General features: G+C 40.7%; 1 protein-coding gene and 1 long non-coding RNA gene across 4 annotated transcripts in view; one reads left to right on the forward strand and one right to left on the reverse strand.

Annotated features, from left to right (window-relative positions):
- The window catches only part of prkcba (protein kinase C, beta a), a 91,502-nt gene that overhangs the window by 44,842 nt on the left and 21,624 nt on the right, over window positions 1-25,036 (reverse strand). For all 3 annotated transcript variants that reach the window (XR_014087224.1, XM_008406066.3, XM_008406060.3), the window contains exon 3: window positions 7,016-7,098. Coding sequence is in view for 2 of the 3 variants with exons in the window: in XM_008406066.3 (XP_008404288.1) it covers window positions 7,016-7,098 (83 nt within the window). In the remaining variant the exon portion in view is untranslated. The remainder of the gene's footprint in view (window positions 1-7,015; window positions 7,099-25,036) is intronic.
- Window positions 728-3,140, forward strand: LOC145551456 (uncharacterized). Its single transcript, XR_014087300.1, has 3 exons — window positions 728-1,303; window positions 2,860-2,928; window positions 3,051-3,140. It is a non-coding gene; the product is annotated as an uncharacterized LOC145551456 (long non-coding RNA).

Genomic DNA, 25,036 nt, shown 5'->3' on the forward strand with positions numbered 1-25,036 from the left:
GCCACAGGGCTCACCAATGTCTTATTAGTGCCCACCTGAGAAGTCCTCTGGTAGCATCATTCTGCATCACATGGCTCCAGACTTCCCTTCTCTTCCTTTGATGCTGCATAGTCTTCCGTATATGTGTTTTGTGCTCACACTCGGTCAACTGATGCATCTTCAGTCTCTGCAAGTGTCACTGGAAATGTCTTATGAAATATAGGCCTGAACAAGAGGGAAGTCCAGATGTCCTGCAGGGGTACAACTTCGACAACCAAGACTTACTGCTAGCCGTTTCCGTGATGCTTGCAGAGGAAGTGCAGAGGAGGGGTCTGCTGCCACAGCACTGGCATTATCAGGGGGTCCACTAGACAAACTGCCACCATGATGCGTGGTCTGCAGATGGAGTCTGAGGTGATGGCAAACTATGCTGAGATGTTGAGGTGCAACTCCTGATGGCAAGGTATATGACCCATCAGAATCACTCCCGTTTGGACTGGACGAGGTAAAAATCAGTACGAAGTAGGGGTGTAGTGATACAATAATTTTACGATACGATATATGCTATTCTGGCCACGATACGATATGTATCACGATATTTGTTGAGCGATACAATTTGATACGATTCAGTGCATTTTTACGATTTTCTGAAAGATTTTAGAAGGACAGAGTGATTTTAGTGACATTTTGTGTTCCATAGATTTGAATTTAGTTAACTGATTAAAATCACCAACTACACAATACCTGACTCTGATTGGACAGTCTAACAGTCTGCAGCTAGACAAAATGAATCAAAGATGCAGTGAGAGAATTAGTTTCTGTCATTTAATTCATGTGGATTTGACATAAAACTCAAAAGTTTAAACGGTAATCCAGGAGCAGAGTGGGGAGATTATCAGCCTCTGTAGACTCTCAATATGCAAATGATTGCATTTATGTGTTTTTTCTTTTGGACACTGTGGCTGCATTTTTGGAGTAAAAATGGAGTTAGCCGTGGCTGTAAAGCTGTTTACTACTAACTGCTAAAGTCGTGGCTCCGCCTGACCCCGTAGTGATCGACTCCCTGCAGCTACGCAGCGCCACTATTCCCCTGCTTGGATCTCTGAGTAGTTGCCTCTCAGACTGCCAGGATCTCATCGTTCTCTCAGTCTCTGATACTCTTCTGATACTCTTTGCCTGTTGATCGATCAGCCATTGTTACCATGGAAATCCTCACTGCGCCGCGGATTCCGGCTGCGGGTTTTTCCTCTTCGTCTTCCTGCTGAAAACACAGCGCTGCTGCTGCTGCGCGCCCGCTTCGGATGTTATCATGTTCATTCTTCAGGTAATCCTTTATATACAGAACAGAAACCGCTAAGCTAAAAACTAATTATGAAGTGAATGCTACCAGTCGAAATGTGCATTAATTTCGCGATCTCACTGCTTTTGCAGCTGCTCCGTTCGCGCCGCTCCTCCTTTCCGCTACTCCTTTCCGCTACTCCTTTCCGCTACTCCTTTCCGCTACTCCTTTCCGCTACTCCTTTCCGCTACTCTTTCACTTTTATTTACGCAACTTTACTTCGTTTCTCAGCAACAAAATACAGCCCGTCGTTATTTATTGAAGATTTTACATTTCCAAAAACACAGGAATCTAATGTTTCGTTTCGTTTTGTACGTTTGGAAGCTCATTCCCTCTCACATAACCGGAAAAGCCGGGGAATGGCGGCGCTTTTGACAAAAAATATGGTTTACTAATTTTAGCATAAATCCGTTATACTTGACCTATTAACACAATTTAAAAACTGGTGTGTAGTTTATAATGTGCACTTTAAGCTCAAGTTGAAAGTGAGACTGAGGGAGGCGGAGTCTTGCTGCTACGCCTTAACAAACTAGACATTGAAAAGAGCTATAAGGCTATGGACCCCTATGGTTTAACAGATCGATACTCGCAGATGAAAAATCGATACTTTTCGAGGGCGGAAAATATTGATATATATTGCCGAATCAATTTATTTATACAGCCTTAGTATGAAGAATGATGTGTGTCAGGTTGCTCACATCCAGGTTCAGGATGGCCATGCTATTTTGAGGGGTTCACATGCATACCACTGGCAGGTTAAGGGTTAGCTGGCAATCACGGGATGGGAATGGTGCGACTGTCACGGACAGCTAACAATAATAACCGTTGTGCGGGTGTGGCGTGATCAGTGGCGCAATTACACATTATTCAGGTGGATGCAAAAACATAGATCCCCCCTATGGTGAAGGAGCGTAAGACACGCTGAAGTCTACGGGAAAACATCATCGGCGCGCCGCCCCCTCCAGACGGGGTTTTGGCGCCCCCTCTGGTGCTGCGCCCCTATGCGTTGCATACCCTGCATACCCACTTTTTGCGCCACTGGGCGTGATCAGTCTTTCATAGATCAAATGAAATCTAAGCTGGACTTATTTTACCTCAAAACATTCATTGATGTGTTCATGTCAATGCAATAAGAATTATAAAATGTGTAACTTAACCTTTTGTTCCTTTGCATTTCAAATATCCAATCTCAAGCGGTGTGAATCACTGTAATTAGTTCTTACACATAAAACATACACAGATGTTCAAATTTCTTTGAAAGGAAGTTGCATAATTTATGAAAATTTGTTTTAACTGCAGTTTTTTTGTAACCTGTTTTAAAAATGCTTCTTAAAGTTGTCTTAAGTATTTGCAACTATTGTTGTTTAGATTTGATATTCATTTGCAGCATAATTTAAATCAATGTATGGTGTACAATTATAAAATATGAAATAGTTGAGGGATTTTTGTTTTTACTAAATATTGTAAATTGTACTTTATTTATTTCTTTGTCTGAGATGCAACCTGTGTACAACGCTAAAATAAATGTCACCAATCCACAGGGAGCAACTCCGATCAGCCCTTTCAGAGTGGTGTGGTTGTTGTAGGCAGAGAACGTTTCAGACTGTAAGGTGAGGGATGATGGCGTCTCCAGAGGAACCTCTGTGCAGTCCAAGATGACACGGACATTTGGAGAGAACTTCAGAAATCTCAGAGGCATACTGGCTTTTACCTTCTCACGACTAATCCACAGGTTGATGGAAGAGAACACAATGAAGAGGTAGTTGTCCCAGGTGATGGTCCCTCGGCTGACAGTAGCTCTGCTGACTTGAAGCATGTCAGCAATGAGCTGCTCCTTCATGCCCACTGCTACCCTGAATGAGTACATCAGGAACTCATCGATCAGAGGCATGCAGTGGCAGGGCTGGCTTCAGCACATGCTTCCTCTAAAAGTTTCTGTGCTCTGGTCCAGTACACAAGGCGTGATGCAGAGGGTGCAATGGACCCCCAGAAGATCCGGAACAGACATTCAGATGGAAATTTGGTGTAGAATCAGATCTGGTCATCAGAGGCACAGTAGCGGCTAAAAAGTGTGGCAGACAAATCCACTTTTTGAAGTCTGGCCTCCAACAACTTGATATAATCCAGAGCTTCATCAAGTGCACCTGTAAAACCACAAAATAAAACAGCATAACATACGTTAGCAAGAAGTTTTAATTATTGCTTCTCTGAAGATCAATACATGCTGTGAGTCTGAGCATGTATGTATATAGCCATTGATTTAATCTCTCCACAAAATTGTGGTACATAACTACAATTTTGTGGTAGTTATGTACCACAAAATACATAACTTCCACATAATCTCATAATAATGAATTAATTATTATGTGAACATAATAATCACATTATTGTAGTAATAATTATATTTGACTGAAATTGTCTTACATGGTAAATGTATACAATGTACTATCTTAATGTGACATTTACCTGCGGGTGAATGTGCCACATAATCATGGTCCGCAGTAGCATCTTCAGCCTGGCTAGCGTTCTGAGAGAGGACAAGCTGCCGTTTGTTAGCCCTCTCGAAAGCAGACTCTCGTTGTGAAATTATTCCAGTCAAAAAGGGAAGGAACAGCTCCACTTCTAAGGTGGCTGGTGGTAGATCCGCTAGCAAAATCCTCCGGTGTGAAGTGCCGGCTACATACGAAAGTGCTTCCTGCCTTTATGCAAAAAAAGGACCTTCATCTCTTCGGATTGCTTGGATCCACTGCTTCCGTTGGTCCAGGTCCGTCGGGAACGCATGACAGGACAGATCTGCTTGTTTTCTTGCCCCACATGAACAACCACAGACTGAACAAAAAACAACTGTGCCGAGACTGAGCCATTTTCATAGCCTTTTAATGACAACTCTATAGTCACCGGAAGTTGTCAATCCCCTCATCCGCTTTAAAACGTGAAAGCGTGAAAAAGGTCAGTTGTATCTGATCAACCAATAGGCTGCCATTGTAGCCTAAAGACACCGCCCCTCGTTATCATATTAAAGCAGAAACAAAAGGGGGAAAATAGAATGTCATAAATAAGAAAATAAGGAAATACTAAATGAATAAGGGAAATTGGAAAATGGGAAAATTATATATTTTTAAAAAATAAATGCTGAATGAAAATAAATGAAGAAAAAATGGCTAAAAAAGAGAAACATGAGAAATTGATAAATTAAATTGGGAGATTGAAAATTGGATTAATGATAAAGGGAAATTGAAAAGTGGTTAAATGAAAAATAGATTAATAAAAAATAGATAAATGAAAAATGGGTAAACAAAAAAGAAAATTTAAATTGGACAAATGAAAATGGGAACATAAAAATTGTTAAATTAATCTGGGAATAAATAAATGTATAAATGAACAAATACAAAAGGGAATAAAAATGACAATTACTTATTTATTCAACTCATTTTTTATTTATTTCACTCATTTGTTTATTTCACCCATTTATTTAATTTTGGCTGAAATGGCTCTCCGTAGTTCAAAGTGATTAACATTATAAAAATATAAAAATACAAGTCAAAAAAGGTACCACACACTAAACCAGTTAATATTACATTTTGTCAAGTGCCATCAATACACATCAAAATGTTGGTTGGAGTTTCAAATTAACTCTAGATAGTTTTTTAGCCTAGATTTAAAGGCACTCGGTGTTTTGGCTGTTCTGCAGTTCTCTGCAATCATTGCAGAAAATGATTCTTCCTAGATTTACGGAGAACATCAGCAGCAGCTGGGGGATTGATTTCTAGTCAGACCTGTGAAGACACTGTTGTAGTAATCAATGTGACTAATATAAAAGCATGAATGAGCCTCTCTAGATCTTACTGAGAAATAAGTCATTTAGTCCTAAGAGGAAAAAAACTGTTTAAAAAAAGGACAATTATTAGCAAATCTATATTAAATATCAGTTGTTAATTTGTCTTACGGGCTGTACTTAGAGAGTTGAGTCAGCAAACCAGTAAACATTCTCCCTTTCTACCTTGGATGATAGTTCAATTAAGCAGCTTTGTGTCTGAATTAGTTTAAATAACAATGCATATATGCAGAGGAAAGCTGTAACTTATCAGCTTGTGAAGGAAAAATTACTTATTTGCACACTGCCACTGTTCTTAGCTGCCTGTTTTGTAAGAGGAAGTAAAGGTTGTGGGAACTGTCTCCTTTTCAGCAGTTAGTACATAAATAACTGGCAGTTGAAGCTGTTGTGGCTCGTCATTCCTTCCATGGAAAAACCTCCCAGGTATTCCTGGAGGCCAGATCAACACCTGGAAAAACATCTTTATAGACGTGTTTTCTGCAGAATTATGTCTGGTGTCGTGTGCAAATGCAAGACTACTTAGAAAATGTCAGACCCTCTGAAAATTTAATGGGTCAAACAGATTTTTAATGTATTTTTTTTTTAAGTTAACTGATGTTTCCCAGTGGGTGTTTCCACTGATGAGAGATTGTTAGACAGGTACTTTTGAAGACAGAATTAGATTAGATTAGATTAATAAACATCAGCATGACTGGAACAATAAAGTACATGCTCAATAAAATTACAGCATGAGAGAAGGAGTCCTGGATCATTACCTCAAGCAACCAGGCAGCACATCTCTACTTTATGCACCTTTCCTAACAGGACTTGGACCCGACAAGAATCCAAAGTCCACAACGCTGCTTATGTGTGCAAGAGAGTTCCTCCAGCAGCATTTGTGTGACTTAATGCTGCATAATGCATAATTGTGAACATAGATGATTTTACCCATTTTCTTATGTTTAACAAAAAAGGAAACTGAAAAGTGTGGCAGGTATGGTCTTCCATACTTTATAAATCCATCTTTATTTTAGAAAGATATTAACCAGGTTTGCACATCCATAGACTGAATCTTTGCCCAATTTTTGAACAACAGCTCAAACTCAGTCAGATTTGATGCTAACAGTCTGTGAATGGATGTTCGTTTCTCAATCTGAACATTTTAAAATTATTTTGAACGGTTTAGTTTTTTTGCACATATTTTTAAGTCTGAATCTTTTGATACAGATAAAGGAGAGATGATTTCATATGCAAGTCATATATTAGATGTCACACATGGCACAAATTCAATGGATTTTATACTTTTCCTTTAACAGTATTAGGTCTCCATAAACTCTTAGCTTTTTTTTAAAGCAGATCAAACCACCCAGTGAAAAACCAAAGCTTTACTACCAGGCCTCTGTGAGCTGTATTCACAAACATAGGAGGTAATTAAGCCAAATGAATGAGCTGTGTTGGAGCATCTAAAACATGCAGGATCCCAGTCCTGGTAAACTGGAGATGGACAGCTGATTCTCCCACCTGAGCTGTGGATCTCTCCATCTCCTCCAAAGTTACTAACATTTTATACTAGAAATTATGTTAAGGGTATCAGAGCAAACAAGGCTTTCATACTTTCCATTGTGTGTTTTTTTTTTTGTATCACTTTGGAATGTTGGAATATCAAACAAAATTCAAATGAACAACTAAATAGTTTATGGTTGTAGCAGGACAAAATATGTAGAAGTTCAAGGAGGATTAATAGTTTCCTAATAGACCGTATATTTAGGAGCAGAATGATAAACATCGTCTAGAACAGTTTTCTGTTAGATCGTCTTTCTGAGTGGGATTACAGGGCAAAGAAGACAAACTGAGCGGTGTGTCTGTAAACATTCTTTACTTACATCAGACGCAGGTCCCTTGTCGGCCCCTGGACAGGAAAAAGTGACAAACTCATGACAGCGCTTATGGACCACAAAACAGCACACTACAGAGGAAGAGAACAAAAAAGAAAATATCAACTCGGGTTTCATCGGAGTCCAAAATATGGCACATTAGACAAGATGCTCTTTATGTGTTTTTTCTATAAATACCCTTTTTGTTTCCGTACAACTTACTTCAAATGGAATCATATCAGGCTTGGAATCACAATTACACCCAGTGACATTAAAGCTGAGACAAGAAACTTCCCCACATTAGTAGTTTCAAACAGCAGAACGCTCTAAATCTGCTGTGTTTCCTGCTCAGTCAATGAGGTGAGTGACTGAAATAAACAGTGTTCGCACTGTCAACACTGCTCAGTCAAATGTTTTGTTGAACCAAACAGATTTTCCAACAAGTACTGCAGTGCTCAAAACTTCAAAGTTAAGCCCAGGTGAGAAGCACTTATAGGTTAAAGGTCAGTTTAAGTGTGAAAACAGCAGCAAATGTGTGATCAAGTTTCCTTAGAATGTGTTTAATGATGATCATAGATTCAATGAGATGCAAACTGTCAGGAGGTCAAGCTAACATACATTTATGCTCTGCAGCCAAGTCAGATTTTTTTAAAGGTTGTTGATAATGACATTTATTTTTCAACATAGGATGTGGAAATTGCGACTTTTTTTACCCAAAAGGATTGCACAATGTTCAAGCTAGCTTTACTGTTGTGCGTTTACTGAAAAGAAAGAAATAACTATCTTAGTGAACTCATCTGGTTCAATCCTACATTTGACATCCACCATCCTGAATGTGGAGTATATAGTCATATTAGAAAAACAGGAGTCCCTAAAGCAGGGGTCACCAACTCCAGTCCTCAAGGGCTACCGTCCTGCAACTTTTAGATGTCTCTGCTCAAACACACCTGGATCAAATAAATTGCTCATTTCCAGCCTATTGCAGAGAAGAATGAATGCTGGTGAGGAAATTCAGACATTTTGGAGCAGAGGTGAATCTAAAAGTTGCAGGATGGTAGCCCTTGAGGACTGGAGTTGGTGACCCCTGCCCTAAAGCAATCCATGTGTTTTCAAAAATATATGGACATATGGATGTTTAAAATCAATTTTAATAATACCTTGAAAATGTACTGGACAAGAGCAAACAAAAAAAGAAAAAAATCAATGAAACTAGATAAAATAAAATCACGGGAGGAATACATTTGGACACCTTCACATTTATTCCTATTAAAATGGCTAAAATTACACAGTATTCTGAAGTAGGCCAACCCTCTAAACGTGGATATTTAGATTGATATGCTCCTGATTGTTACAGTGGGACTGAACTTCACACTGGCAGCCTAAGACCTTCAGAAAAAAGACTGCAGCTTATCAACGTTTCATAGCAGTGCTCCATGGGATTTAAAGAGGTTGCAAAAGAACTTGAAGTCTGTCAATCCCCTTAATGGAGAACAGCGAAGAACACAGAAAATAGCAAACATGCCCAAATTTGACCGTTCCACCAAATTCACTCTGAAAGCAGAACATCAGATGCTAACAGTAGTCTACAAAAACCCAGAAATGAGCTACAAGAATCTGTTGCTACTGTTGATGTGATGCCTCTACAAAAAAAAGAAATTGTACTAGTTTCATAGAATGTCCAAGCAGAAAACCTGCTTTCTAAGAAAAATATGAAGGCCAACTGAAAGTTTCCCAGAGAGAAGATAGAGAAAGACCCGGACTTTTCTGGAATAATGTTCTTTGGATAAATGAGTAACACTGAAATATTTGGACACCAGAACAGAGGACATGTTTGGCATAAACCAAATAGAGCCTTCCATACCAAGTATAAAGCATGGAGGTGGGGGTGTCGTGGTTTGGAGATCATATTCTCAGAACTGGTTGAGGACTACAAAGTGGAAGTTCCTGGCCTCTAATTTATTGAGAGACTATTTGTCAAAATGAGTGAATTAGTGCACATATTAAGGCAGAGGCTTCAATCACTGCAGTCCCAGGCACAGGCCCAGCGGCATGGGCGAGCATTCCCTGCCCAGAGAGTCAGCCGTGCCTCCCCTGGACTCTCAGGTTTTTTTTCCAAAATCTGAGTGGCCAAATTTCTATTATTCCTATATCTAAATTTGATACAGTAGAAGCTCCCGTATTGTGCCTTCTGCCCCTTGCACTTTTTTCATCCATTACAACCGTTTAATCCATTGTTAATATGTCATAACGTGTTTTTCTGAGCCGCCTTTGAGTGCCACTTTGGTGCTTCATAATGTGTGGCAGTGAGGGAGACCTGCTGCTGTGTAGAGACAGCTGTGTGTTAGAATCATGGCAAAAAACTTTGCACAATTTTTTTCCCCAAGCTAACCGAGTGTGTTGAGTAATGTTGGATGCAGATAATGTTAGCTAAATGATGACTAGCTAATGCCAATGTATGACCTTAAGCTTGTTAACAAGAATAGTCTGCTAATATAATTATCGATACTCAAAAGTGGGTTATACTGTATATGAGTAATTTTACTGCACTGTGCTTTTTACTTTTACTGGAATAATATTATTGCTGCTTTTACTTGAGTGTATTGATTTTGCATGTAAATAAATAGACTTTACCGTTTGGAAACATTAGATTCTTAGATTTCTACAACATATGAGTTGATGTTTATGCAAATTTGAGCGCAATTACTCAACATTTTATACATGTCTTATTGTTTATTTTGTATTAACATAGTTATTTTATTTAAAAGGTGGCATAAAGGTTTGTTTATGTATTTATATTCAAATAAAAGCTTCTTTACTTTCCCCTCCAAAATAAGTCAATGCCTCCCCAGCTAAACTCCTGTGGAGCCATTGCTGCCCAGGCACCTGTTGATGGGTTGTACTGACATACATTTTGTTGTGATTCTGTATAGCAAATGTACAATAAAAATCATTTCATTCTTATGCTGTGTCTAAATAGTGATTTTTGTGACATTTTCCATCTTCGATCAGTGTATTTACTGTTTTGAACATCAAGGAAAGGCTAACTTTAAATAGCCAACTAAGCAATAGTGACAAATGTATAAGTTTGTTCCACTCTCGGTCAGACGTAGATTAACTAAAGCCCAACAAACAAAGTTGAGACTATAACCAATCCTGAAACAGCAGAGTGGATCAGTGACAGCCCATCGTCTCTAGAGCTGCATCAGCGCGTTTAGCCTCACATAACAAGTTAAATCCAACAGAACAACATTACACCCTGCTGATTTAAACCACTTCCACCTTACAGTGACTTGCAACAGCAGAAAATGGAATTAAGACATAACTGCTTCACTTTTTTTCAGTCGAGCACCATTAAAATACTTCCATCTTGAAACAAAGACCAGTTCCTAAAAATACTCAGGGTGACCTGGCTCAGCTTTATTCTTAATTATTCACCTTCTCATTAAGGTTTAATGAGGCACCGTGGCAACCGCAGACACTTTCCACACAATTCAAGGCGTTAACCAAAAGAGAGCTTGTATTTATGTTTGTGCTTATTAGTGTAGGTGTGCAAATAGGTCACATTAGATGAATTCAACTCAAACTGATTTCTTTTTTGGCAAGGCCTATAAAACATTAGCACTGTAACAGTACATGTGTTTGAGGCAAACTCATTGATGATCTGAAAACTACATAAACTCCAGCTACAAGAGTTTAATACAGTTACTTTATCGCAATGTGATAGTTTACTCATTCATGGAAAAGGCTCCTGACAACTGCATCTTAATGGGTAGACTATACTGACTGCTCAATTCCAGTCTCCTAACCTGTGTCAACCATGTTGAAGTGCCCTTGAGCAATACATTAACCCCAAATGGTATCATATCATATCAGTGTGTGAATGTGTGGGCATTAATCAGTGCAGACGAGTGAATGTGACTCATAAATATTTAGTCATAAATTATCATTTACTTAAGAACCTGGCTGTCTACACAAGGCTGGAACCAACCATAGTAATGGAAACTGAGTGGAGGGAAAAAAAGGACCAGTGCTGATTTAGATGGTGAATGAAAGAAGAAGGTGTATAGACTATAAGGTTCTACATCCTGAGAGGCTTGTACAGCTAAAAGCATTCTAGGGTTTGGTGGAGATTTACAAAGAATGGGCTGTGGTTGGAGTTAGAGACGGATGAAGGACCCGAACTGCAACTGTCACATTCCTTGCGTTCGGTCAGTCCTGAAACAGATTTAACGGGGAAGAAAGTTACTCAGTGCCAAAAGTCATCCTCCTCAAAGATGGCTGAGGCCTATAGAAAGAAGAATCTTATGAGTTAAGAGGAGGATTTAAAACTGTCTCAAAATGTTTGAAATCATCCATTCCCCCCTTAGGACTGTGAAAAATATTGATAAAAAACTGCCAACATGCATCGAGTCGGTAGTCAAGGATATGTTCACTATGCGAGCAGATCACAAGATGCTCAAGAATGTTGATATAGTAATTCATGCAAAAAGAGCCCAGACCAAGTATTGACTGCATATAGTGTGCATGAAAATAATCTTCAATTGGCTAACATTTATGAATTAAAAACACTTTTATTGCCCTTATTTAACTAAAAAAATAAGTCCAATACACAAATCTGCCCAGATTTTTGGAGATTGGTGAGCGACTGATCCAGTATATGTGAAGCTTCATCTTATCCACTGATCTTATCTACCTCTTTATTTTGTGTGTGTGTTATGTTATTGTCTGAGGATAAATGCAGTTCAATTTCATTGTTTAACGTTTAAACAAAAAAAATTTAAATCATGAAAAAAACATCAGGTTTGATGATTCCTGGTCTAAATAACTGAATGTCGTCAGATTTCAGTGTATTTAGGTGAGTTTTGATGCTTTGTAGTTTTATATTGTCCAAAGAGAAAGTTTGCGTGGCTGCCCCACATTTTCACGCCAGCGAAAAAGTGCATATATTTACGCAAACTTTTACGCAAAATTTATTTTTATATATGCCAACTTCTGCAAAATATGGCACCGCACATTTTTTGTGCGTATGCATGCTTTATACATGAGGCTGCGGGACTTTCAGCTCAAACAGAGGATCACTGCTCTTGCTGAACTCTGATGAACTGTGGATTTAAAACATATTTGGGAGAGTGTAAGCATTACATTATGCTCTTTATTTGACATGCAACATTAAAAAGGAGGGTTAAGAAATGCAGGATTTCCAATGAGGGTCCTCAAAGTGGAAGGGCTGGGGATTTGTGTGTGTGTGTGTGTGTAAAGGGATGTGGGCACAGCTGGGTTTGAGGCGACATGAGGGGGTGGAGACTCACTCGTGTGTCTGCATCATATCAGAAAGAACTAGAGCAGCACAAAACAGTGGAAACTGTTCCACTTTAAAACCTTTTGGTTAAAAATCTGCTCTGTCACTCACTCACACACACAGCTGCACTTGTACATGAACACAGATGCACATAACTGAAATAAATGTTAACTGAAAGACAGGCTAGAGTGACCTGGCGAGGGGTCTTTGCTCTGTTTCTTAGCAACCAGACTGAGCCCTACAGTGTAGGCAACGCATGCCGCCCTATTTAATCTGACTGATGGCACTGACAGCCAATCAGAGCGAAACTCCCAAAATAAAAATGAGCGTTGAGCCTCTAGGATAACAGCAGGCCAACAGTTTCACATCAACAGGATGACAGCCAGGAAATTCCTCCATCTTGGATGAGAACCAGGATACATGACCCAGTGTTCAGGCCTTGACATGCCACATTAAAATCAAATCCTGTTCAACTCTTCTTTGGAATTGAAAGAGAATACAACAGAAAGATGGAAAGTTCTGGTGTGAAATCAGAAATCACAATTTGATCCAGAGATTTCCAAACAACGTCCACCTTTTTCTTTACGGCACAACAACAAAATAAAACATCACAATCACTAGGGCTGTATAAATAAATCGATTCGACGATGTATATCGATATTTTCTGCCCTGGGAAAGTATCGATTTTTCATCTGCGAGTATCGATCTGTTAAACCATAGGGGTCCATAGCCTCATAGCTCTTTTCAATGTCTAGTTTGTTAAGGCGTAGCAGCAAGACTCCGCCTCCCTCAGTCTCACTTTCAACTTGAGCTTAAAGTGCACATTATAAACTACACACCAGTTTTTAAATTGTGTTAATAGGTCAAGTATAACGGATTTATGCTAAAATTAGTAAACCATATTTTTTGTCAAAAGCGCCGCCATTCCCCGGCTTTTCCGGTTATGTGAGAGGGAATGAGCTTCCAAACGTACAAAACGAAACGAAACATTAGATTCCTGTGTTTTTGGAAATGTAAAATCTTCAATAAATAACAACGGGCTGTATTTTGTTGCTGAGAAACGAAGTAAAGTTGCGTAAATAAAAGTGAAAGAGTAGCGGAAAGGAGTAGCGGAAAGGAGTAGCGGAAAGGAGTAGCGGAAAGGAGGAGCGGAAAGGAGTAGCGGAAAGGAGTAGCGGCGCGAACGGAGCAGCTGCAAAAGCAGTGAGATCGCGAAATTAATGCACATTTCGACTGGTAGCATTCACTTCATAATTAGTTTTTAGCTTAGCGGTTTCTGTTCTGTATATAAAGGATTACCTGAAGAATGAAGATGATAACATCCGAAGCGGGCACGCAGCAGCAGCAGCGCTGTGTTTTCAGCAGGAAGACGAAGAGGAAAAACCCGCAGCCGGAATCCGCGGCGCAGTGAGGATTTCCATGGTAACAATGGCTGATCGATCAACAGGCAAAGAGTATCAGAAGAGTATCAGAGACTGAGAGAACGATGAGATCCTGGCAGTCTGAGAGGCAACTACTCAGAGATCCAAGCAGGGGAATAGCGGCGCTGCGTAGCTGCAGGGAGTCGATCACTACGGGGTCAGGCGGAGCCACGACTTTAGCAGTTAGTAGTAAACAGCTTTACAGCCACGGCTAACTCCATTTTTACTCCAAAAATGCAGCCACAGTGTCCAAAAGAAAAAACACATAAATGCAATCATTTGCATATTGAGAGTCTACAGAGGCTGATAATCTCCCCACTCTGCTCCTGGATTACCGTTTAAACTTTTGAGTTTTATGTCAAATCCACATGAATTAAATGACAGAAACTAATTCTCTCTCTGCATCTTTGATTTATTTTGTCCAGCTGCAGACTGTTAGACTGTCCAATCAGAGTCAGGTATTGTGTAGTTGGTGATTTTAATCAGTTAACTAAATTCAAATCTATGGAACACAAAATGTCACTAAAATCACTCTGTCCTTCTAAAATCTTTCAGAAAATCGTAAAAATGCACTGAATCGTATCAAATTGTATCGCTCAACAAATATCGTGATACATATCGTATCGTGGCCAGAATAGCGTATATCGTATCGTAAAATTATTGTATCACTACACCCCTAACAATCACCATGTCTTGAACAGCAACAGCACTACACTTGCTTTTTCATATTGCTCTGTCCTGGTGAATTTTGCAGCATATAATATGCGTTAAAAATCCATCTTTCCATCCATCTTCTTATAACCTTATCCTATTTAGTTCTTGTGGGCTGTCAACAGGTGAGGTGGGGTCACCCTGGACAGGTCACCAGTCCATCGCAGAGCAACACAGAGACTGACCAGACAAACCACCATGCACACACACACATCCCTAAGGAGATTTTATGCAGACCAATCAACAGTCATGTTCTTTATTGTGTGAGAAAGCCAGAGTACCTGGAGAGAACCTGCCTTGCACAGGGAGAACATGGAAAATCCATGCTGAAAGACACCGGGCCTGGAATTTAACCCAGGACCTTCTTGCTGCAAGGCAGCACTGCACCACTGTGCAGCTTCTGAATTAAAAATATTATTATCTTCTGTTGAGTAACCAGAACTGCGGGTGTGGACAGCAGCCCAGAGACCGGAGCCCAGTGGTTCTTTTTGAATCTGCTTTATACAGAAGTGTTAACATTTCTGATAAAACTTCCTGCTGAATTCCAGTAATCTCTGTCATATTGCCAAAGACGATATCAGGACGTATTTTTAAATACCTTAACAATTGCAGATGATATTTGACATTTTCTTCTTTTTTAATGTTAGATTTGGCCAAACAAATATATAACTTCAAAACAAAGGTTGGTTTTTTTACTTTCCTTTGTGAACAGTCAACAGAATAAAACATACATTAACATATAAGTATACACAAAATCACACAATATATTTAATGTGTCAAGGAAACACAAATGGATAAGTATAAATGTAGACTAATTTTGGGCAAGAAAAAACAGTCTGAAATCCACTAAGTGTAAATAAAAATACTGAAATACACAAATGAAATAAACTGCTTTGGTTCAGCTTAACATTTATATTTTGCAATGAGATAAAACCTTTATAATGAGTTTTAAGTTCAGCTCAATTTAAAAGGTTATGAGAACCTAAAAGATAAATATATTGTACTTTTTTCCAAAGCTGCTGAGGTGACGACTCGAGCAAGATTTGAAGTGCTAGGAAGCAACTTTATTGGTAGAACAAGTTTCAGCTTGTTGGCTTGTCATCAGGGTCATTACGAAACACCAGATAGTTTGTGTTTAAATAAATAAAGCACCATATAGGGGGAGAAAATCAAATGAACCAATCACATTTAAATAAAAAACTGCAAGAGTGTTTTTAAAGAGCAAACACTGAGCGGCTGGTTCCAGCAGCAGAAATCTTTCATATTTTTTGAATGATGTATTTTTTGTAAAATATTGTATTTATTTTTAATTACTTATGTCAGTTTCACATTATTTCAGTAACCAAAATGGATTTTGTTTGTAATCTAATGGCAAGGTATTAACATTTACTTTCACTGTTTTCAATGATGAATTCAGGAAGGCGGCTTTTGTAACCAGAACTTCTGGTGATGTAAAACAATCAGATAATAACAGTTAATTTAAAATAATTGAGAACCAGAGAACCATTGGTATACTACTATATTTAATTCAAAAGATAACCAAAAGAGAAAAAATTAAATCGCCTGGAGGAATGTGTACACTTCAGCTGTCAAAGTCTGAGAACAGAAAAAAAATATGAAATTGGCAAAATATGAAATGTGAAGTTAAAAAACAGTGTCCAACTGTCTGTGGTTACCAAAGGAAGAACAATTTCAAGTACACTTGAATTTGTTTTTAACCGTTGAAATAAATATTTTTTTCACATTCAAATTGGGAAATTGAAAAACCAGTCGAGTATTTAAAGAGGCTGTATTTGTAATTTGAGCAGGGCGACTGAGATGATGACTGTCAGCATTTCTCTAGAATGAGGTTTGACGTACGCTCAGAATGCTTGATGTTAAACACTTTTTGTTGTGGTGTTGCACATTACATTTTTCTTAACTCAGTAACCATACTCTTGCTTGAATACAATTTCTGGCTACTTTGTCCACTTTGACTTACTTCATACCAAAATTAATGTAAAAAGCTTCAGAAATGTATCTTTGTAATATCTGAAGTAATCATCTGTCTGCTCAGCCTGTTGTACTTTGCACTGTTCTAACATGTATACATCACTTAGAGCAAGTATTGATTTCAAAGATTTTAAGGTTGTGCGAAGCTGAGATCTGGACAGAGATTTTATTTCTTCTACTATAATTTGTTAATTTTAATTGAAGTGACTTATTTTTAGTAAAACAAAAAAAAAATCAAGAAAAATATGGACAACCCTGACCATCCTCTTCATGAGACCATCTAGGGAACGCAAAGTATCTTCAGTCAGAGGCTTCTTCAGAATCACTGTAATACAGACTGCTACAAGAGATCTTCCCTGCCAACAGCCATCACAATCTTCAATAACTCTGAATTATCTAAATGAATGAGTTACAACAACATTTAATTTCCTTTTGGGATTAATAAAGTATTTTTGAATTAAATTGAATTATTTTGTTTATTATTCGGAGTACCAAAACATGTACATAAATGTAAATTTTGTCTGCATATTTATGTAGTTTCTCTTACTAAAATACAATTTTTGGCTATGCTAACCCCCCTCAGACAAAGGATAAACAATAGCTGATTTTTCCAGTTTTTAATAACTGTAAATGTGAATGCTGGTCGTACAAAATGTATTTACAATTGCCATTTTCCACCTGATCAACAGCATCTACAAACAGGATTATAAACATGGTATTTTCATAGTGGCTCTTCAAAGCGTGTATAAAGCCATTAGCTGCTGTATTCATGAACACAGGTCAGTGCTGGTCAGAGTTGGATAGTTTCATTAGTCCCAATACGCAATTCATTTAGAGTCTCCGCGTCCATATAGTCACTTATGACACAGCCATTTAAAAAGGAAACAAAAAATATTTATAAAAAAGCAATGTATACAAAAAGTCCCATAATGTTTCATTATACTTAGAACTAAATTATTTGTATTAGCATAAGACAAACAGCATTACTTAATTAATTTGTTCTCCTGATGAGAAAATATAAAGCCAGCAGCCTGCAGGCGGTACAGGAATGTCCATGGAGTCTCTGACAGGGAGTCCATGCTCTTTTGAACATCTGTTCCGTAATCCTCAACAGGATGTTATTCACACTAGCTTTACATTGTTTACATTTTGATTAAAGACCATTTCTACAAACTGGACTTCATGTATTGATGTAAACAGCAGGAGTGAGCAGGCAGAGGTGTGGATGATACTTTCACTGTATGAAAGTTGAGTTTCTAAAAGTAGAATTGGGGAAAAATCTCCTCTACTCTGGAACTGGTAACCAGTTCCCAGTTTGTCTGTGAAGCTAACATTCCCTCTACTTTTAAGTCTAGGCTTAAAATGTCCCGTTTAATAGATATTAAATTTAGGGAGGCTCACAGTGGCTGATGTTAAACTGACATGTGTTCAAGCTTGAGAAAGTTGAAGTGCTTGATGAAATGTATGGTGTTATGATTCAACATCTACCGCAGCATAGAGGTAAATTAGGTAATGACTGTTACTTTGACTAGAAAGGAAACAGACTGAATTTAGAACTAAATTATTTGTATTTTCTTCTCTTTTCTGTGGCAGCTAGCAGGTTGATCTGTAAATATAACCATAACACTTTAAAATCTACTTTCATGTGCTCACTCTTATCTCCCCTTCTTAATAACTGGTGTCAGGAATTTTCTGTAAAAATTTATCACACAAATTGTCCCAGCAGCCTGAGAAACCCTAATTTTTGGAGCACACAAAACTGTAAACTTAAACAATTCTTGTTTAGGTTTACAGTATTCTCTTCAATGAATTAGAATACTGTATGTCAGAATAATTTCAATCTTTTCAAGGCAAATTATTTTAGCTGTCATTATGGCACATAGCAATCACAGAAGATGCATTTTGATTAATTATTGTTATTTTATTAGTCCACAATATTCAGATAGATTGACATACACTCACAACAAATGCAAAAATAGCTGAACTACAAGGATTCAACGTTTATCCTTTCAAACAGTAACAAATAATACATTTCACAATGAAGTTGCTAAAATTCATTGTTGAAACTTTCCTCTAATGGCCAACCAGCCCAGGCAACAAACCTCAGCATCATTGGACAAAGCTCAGAGATGATGTCAGAAAGAGGAGGAGTTTTATTTCCTTTGTCTGAATCAGTGATCACAACTTAAACAGTTCAAATCAAAGCAATGACAAAATAAATGAGTTAGAAAATCAAACTGTTAGGTTTGAATCTATAAAAGTTACTCTTACCATTAGCTGAAATGAGTACAAATAACTAACTTCTTTTTAGTAAGAAGAAGCACCATTTGCATACATTTTATAGAAGTTAGAGGGTTTTTTATATTTCAAGGGACTAATATGCCATTATCTTTTCATTAGTTGAAAATGGTTTCAAAATGGCAATATTATAGTTTATCACAATAAATTCTGGAATAATTCATCATCCATCAAAATGTGTTATTAACAACAGCAGAAGGCGGGCGCTCAACTGTTGTGTATGGTGTCTGAGGAATTAAATAGAAAGGTCCCCCAGTAGATTATATAGTAGGCTGCCCCAGTCATTGTTGACTCAGGGTTGCTAAAAACTTCACAAGACCGACTGATTATAATGACATAGTGGGTGTAAAATATTGAATAAAATGTTGTGCTTTATTTTCACTCTTACATTTAACTTTATGACACACAAAATTACAAGTGGATCATCCATATAGTCTCCAATGCCCCTTTTCCACCGGCCCGCCCGGCTCGGTTCGGCTCGGCTCGCTTTCCTTGTGTTCCCACCGGCCTTTTCAACGGGGCTGGCGCTGCTTTTTTGGGTCCTGCTTCAGAGCAGGGTCAGCAGGGCCAGCCCGGGTTTGGTAGGTGACGCAAGCTTCGCTGCTGTTCACTGATTGGCCGAGGGCGTGGTCAGAAGAGCGAGGCGAAGAGAGAAGAAAAATGAAGGCGCAACGTTTGAAACTCGCTGCAACACGGAAGTGATGGAAGATACAAACAAGCCGTGAACTAAAAGATGCCGGCTTTTTTCTTTGCTTCGGATTTCAATATTCAGCGGCAGCTCGATGGAGCGTAAGGAATGAGTCGCTTTTCTGACCGTAGTGGAGAGAATGGAAAGCCTCGTTAGCCGCTTCGGAGCCCCTCGGTGAACACCGACTCAGACGCAGCTAACGCCGCTGCTGCTGTCCAGCCAGGTGAGCAGTTTGTAGATATATCCGTCTGGTTGTTACTACATTTAAGGTTGCATACATACAGTCATGGACGACATTTAAAACACAAAGCCTGCTGTATTTTTATTGCTCAAACACAACATGCGCATTTTCTGAAGACACTCAGTTGCACATTACAGTAATAAATAACTCAATATTGTACAGCATGTTACCATCATTTGTTTATGTTTGTGTGAATCTACGAGCTTCAATTGTTTCTCATTTTGCTGTTGCATCTGAGTTTCCCCCATTGCGAGATAATAAAAAATGTCATATGACATCCTATTGTAAAATGGCTAGATATCAGTTCTTAATCAATTTGTTATGAATTATTAATTGTAGAATGAACAATAAACCTGAAGAAACGATAGTGGTATTTCCAGATGCCCGAGCCACCTCAACTGGCTCCTCTCAGCGTGGAGGAGCAGCGGCTCTACTCTGAGTCCCTCCCGGATGACCGAGCTTCTCACCCTATCTCTAAGGGAGAGCCCAGCCATCTGCGGAGGAAACCCATTTCGGCCGCTTGTACCCGTGATCTCGTTCTTTCGATCATGACCCAAAGCTCATGACCATAGATGAGGGTGGGAACGTAGATCGACCGGTAAATCGAGAAATTCGCTTTTTGGCTCAGCTCTCTCTTCACCACGACGCACCGGTACAGCGCCCGCTTCACAGTAGACGCTGCCCCAATCCGCCTGTCGATCTCCCGCTCCCTTCTTCCCTCATTCGTGAACAAGATCCCGAGATACTTAAACTCCTCCACTTGAGGCAGGACGACCCCCCTGACCCGGAGAAGGCACTCTACCCTTTTCCGGCTGAAGACCATGGCCTCGGATTTGGAGGCACTGAGCCTCATCCCGGCCGCTTCACACTCGGCGGCGAACTGCTCCAGCGAGAGCTGCAGATCACGTTCCGATGAAGCCAACAGGACCACATCATCTGCAAAAAGCAGAGATGCAATCCTAAGGCCACCAAAACGGATCCCCTCAACACCTCGGCTGCGCCTAGAAATTCTGTCCATAAAAGTAATGAACAGAATCGGTGACAAAGGGCAGCCTTGGCGGAGTCCAACTCTCACCGGAAACGAGCCCGACTTACTGCCGGCAATGCGGACCAGACTCTGACACCGGTCATACAGGGACCTGACAGCCCGTATCAAAGGGCCCGGTACCCCATACTCCCGGAGTACCCCCCACAGAGCCCCCCGAGGGACACGGTCGAACGCCTTCTCCAAGTCCACAAAACACATGTAGACTGGTTGGGCGAACTCCCATGCACCCTCCAGGACCCTGCTGAGGGTGTAGAGCTGGTCCAGTGTTCCACGACCAGGACGAAAACCACACTGCTCTTCCTGAATCCGAGGTTCGACTATCCGACGGACCCTCCTCTCCAGGACCCCTGAATAGACCTTACCAGGGAGGCTTAAGAGTGTGATCCCCCTGTAATTGCAGCACACCCTCCGGTCCCCCTTTTTAAACAGGGGGACCACCACCCCAGTCTGCCAGTCCAGCGGAACTGCCCCCGATGTCCATGCGATATTGCAGAGTCGCGTTAGCCAACACAACCCCACAACATCCAGAGCCTTAAGGAACTCCAGGCGGATCTCATTCACCCCCGGGGCCCTGCCACCGAGGAGCTTTTTGACCACCTCGGCGACCTCGTCCCCAGAGATTGGAGAGCCCAACCCAGAGTCCCCAGGCTCAGCTTCTTCAACAGAAGGCATGTTGGTGGGATTGAGGAGGTCTTCGAAGTATTCCGCCCACCGGCCCACAACGTCCTGAGTTGAGGTCAGCAGCGCACCATCCCCACTGTAAACAGTGTTGGTGCTGCACTGCTTCCCCCTCCTGAGACGCCGGATGGTGGACCAGAATCGCCTCGAAGCCGTACGAAAGTCTGTCTCCATGGCCTCTCCAAACTCCTCCCACGCCTGAGTTTTTACCTCAGCGACAACCCGAGCCGCATGCCGTTTCGCCCGCCGGTACCCATCAGCTGCTTCTGTAGTCCCACAGGCCAAAAAGGCCAGATAGGACTCCTTCTTCAGCTTGACAGCTTGTCCACCAACGGGTTCGAGGGTTGCCGCCGCGACAGGCACCAACAACCTTGCGGCCGCAGCTCCAATAGGCCGCCTCGGCAATGGAGGTACGGAACATGGTCCACTCAGACTCAATGTCCCCCACCTCCCCCGGAACGTGTTCGAAGTTCTGCCGGAGATGAGAGTTAAAGCTCCGTCTCACAGGGGACTCCGCCAGACGTTCCCAGCAGACCCTCACTACACGTTTGGGCCTGCCAGGTCTGACCGGCTTCCTCCCCCACCACCGGAGCCAACTCGTCACCAGGTAGTGGTCAGTGGACAGCTCCGCACCTCTCTTCACCCGAGTGTCCAAGACATACGGCCGCAAATCCGATGACAAAGTCAATCATCGAACTGCGGCCTAGGGCATCCTGGTACCAAGTGCACATATGGACGCCCTTATGCCTGAACATGGTGTTTGTGATGGACAATCCATGACGAGCACAGAAGTCCAACAACAGAACACCGCTTGGGTTCAGATCGGGGGGGCCGTTCCTCCCAACCACGCCTCTCCAGGTCTCACTGTCATTGCCCACGTGAGCGTTGAAGTCCCCCAGTAGAACAAGGAAGTCCCCAGGAGGGGCACTCTCCAGTACCCCCTCTAAGGACTCCAAGAAGGGTGGGTAATCTGAACTGTTGTTCGGCCCGTAAGCACAAACAACAGTCAGAACCCATCCCCCCACCCGTAGGCGGATGGAGGCTACCCTCTCGTTCACCGGGGTGAACCCCAACGTACAGGCGCCCAAATGGGGGGCAACAAGTATGCCCTCTCCAGCCCGGCGCCTCTCACCGTGGGCAACTCCAGAGTGGAAATACGTCCAGCCCCTCTCAAGGAGACTGGTTCCAGAACCAGAGCCATGTGTCGAGGTGAGGCCGACTATTTCTAGCCGGAACCTCTCAGCCTCGCACACTAGCTCCGGCTCCTTCCCCACCAGAGAGGTGATGTTCCACGTCCCAAGAGCCAGCTTCTGCAGCCGAGGATCAGACCGCCAGGGTCCCCTCCCTTGGCTGCCGCCCATAGCACAATGCACCCGACCCCTTATATATATATATATATATACATGTCTGTTTTAAATAATTCCTTATGTGTATGTAACGTCCACATTAGTGACTGTTATTCATCTACATTTAAGTGCTATAAGCTATAACATCTGATTACCAGGGAGCAGAAGGAGAGCAAACTGGCTGACATGATGGAGAACCATCAGAACACCTGGATCCTTCAGCAGGAAGCAGCTACCAGCAGAGATGGCAGAGCAACAAGGAGAGTTGAGACAAACAAAAGAAAAATTAAAGTTGTTGTGTCTCAGTGAACAAAGTCTCTTTATTTCTGCTCACTCCACACATTATTGTACTTACTGTAGTTTATAACAAGCTCCTAATACAATCCTCCCAAAATGTGAGGAGCTTTAGCCAGAGTGAAAATAACAACTACTACTCTTGAGGTTTTTGCTGACAAGATCAGTACTGCCCTCAAAAGTGAAGATGCCGATCTTTTGTTGATCGGCAGCTCAGCATGAGCATGAATTGAAAATGTTCACGATGTTATCACAGTTCTTGGAGAGATCAAACCACCTTCCACAGCAACCATTTTACCATACTCCAATGCCGCCCTCACAGCCTTACAGCCCAGGACAGCATCCTGCTCACCATTCCTCACCGTTTCCTATGACTTCTGCTCCATCTCCCACCATTGCTGTGTCCTATCTTCAAGACTTAAGTTCACCACTGCCCTTCAACAATGCTCATCCACATGCTCAAAATCTCCCTCAGCCCTTTTTCCAGACACCAGCTGATATGCGAGCTTATTCTCCACCGTTTCAGTTTCAAGATGAGGATGAAATTTAAACCAACTTGAAGTATTTTTGAACAGTACTAACATTTGTTTTGAAGCAGGCACTTTTACTGAATGTTACTCAGTTGCAATGCAATTTTGAGATGAGAAATATTTGTAAAATATTTTGTTCTAATGTTTTCAAAAACAAATTTTAAAAATATTTATGATTTTTATTTTTTTTAAAAAGGTGGTTCAGAATTTATACTCAGAGGCACAGGTTTTTCTTCTATTAAAAAGAAATAAGATTATTGAAAATGTAATTTTGTTATTTAACAACGATGTGGTTACATGTAAAACACTTAAAACACCATAAATAAAAATGTGATAACATGTTAAAACACTTGAACAACATAAATACAGCTATTAATTCAACGCTGCCTACTAAAACATTCAGTGAGGGCTTCTCTGACTCTTGCAGGTCGTATATCAGGTAAAGAACCTCCTTCTGCTAATCTTTCGAAGGGAAGGACAGGTGCAGATTCTAGGTAGGCCTCACTGTGCAATTCACAAATATGAAGTGTGCAACATGCACTGATGATAGTGTTGGCGGCAGAGATCTCCACATCAAGCCGTTTGCTTAGACATCTCCATCGACTCTTGAGTTTGCCAAATGCACATTCTACAACCATCCTTGCTCTGCTGTGGGGCTCATTGAAGTAGCGTTGATCTGTTGTTAAAGTTCCGGTATCTGCATGTCCTTTCAACAACTATCTTCGAAGGAGGTAGGCTGGGTCACCTAGCAGCATTATTGGCACTCGAACACCCATTATCTCTACACTATTATAAAATTTTACAGTAAACAAAAATTTAAAAAAATTTTAAAAAATCAAAATTTTCTATCACTATAACTAACTTCTATTACTAACACAATACCAAATACTTAGTGGTGGAAAAAGATCCCCTTTCTCTGCCAGTGCATAAACGTGTGAATTTTTGAGGATCCTGGCATCATGAACGCTTCCTGGTCATCCACCATAAATGTTGGTAAAGCTGTTGGAAGACATTTTTTAGTTTATAAACTAAATATTTTTTAAATGAGCAAATATCAATATTTATTACCAAAGACGATGATCCACTATTCCCTGTAGAATGACTGAGTGCCATCCCTTGCGGTTGAAATAATCACCGGGATTCTTCTCGGGAGCAACTATGGGGATATGGGTGCCATCGATCGCTCCTCCGCACTGCGGGAATCCCCATCTCTCTCTGAAACCTGCGATCACCTCCTGCAGAGCAGCTCCGTGGGGCATTTTAATGTAGTCTGGCACGAGTACATGACGAACTGCTTTGCAGAATTCGTGGACTATGGAACAGACGGTGGACCTCGCAATGCCGAAGAGGTTGCTTATAGTGCGATAGCACGCACCTGTTGCAAGCCAATACAGTCCCACGGCAACCCTTTTTCCCACTGGTATGGGTTGCCGAAGATGTGTGGCTGCATGTGTGAGTGTCAAAGAGAGACGCTCACATATGTA

The sequence above is a fragment of the Poecilia reticulata genome, chromosome 1 (assembly GCF_904066995.2).
Source record: "Poecilia reticulata chromosome 1, P_reticulata-male-v2, whole genome shotgun sequence".
NCBI classification, from domain to species: domain Eukaryota; kingdom Metazoa; phylum Chordata; class Actinopteri; order Cyprinodontiformes; family Poeciliidae; genus Poecilia; species Poecilia reticulata.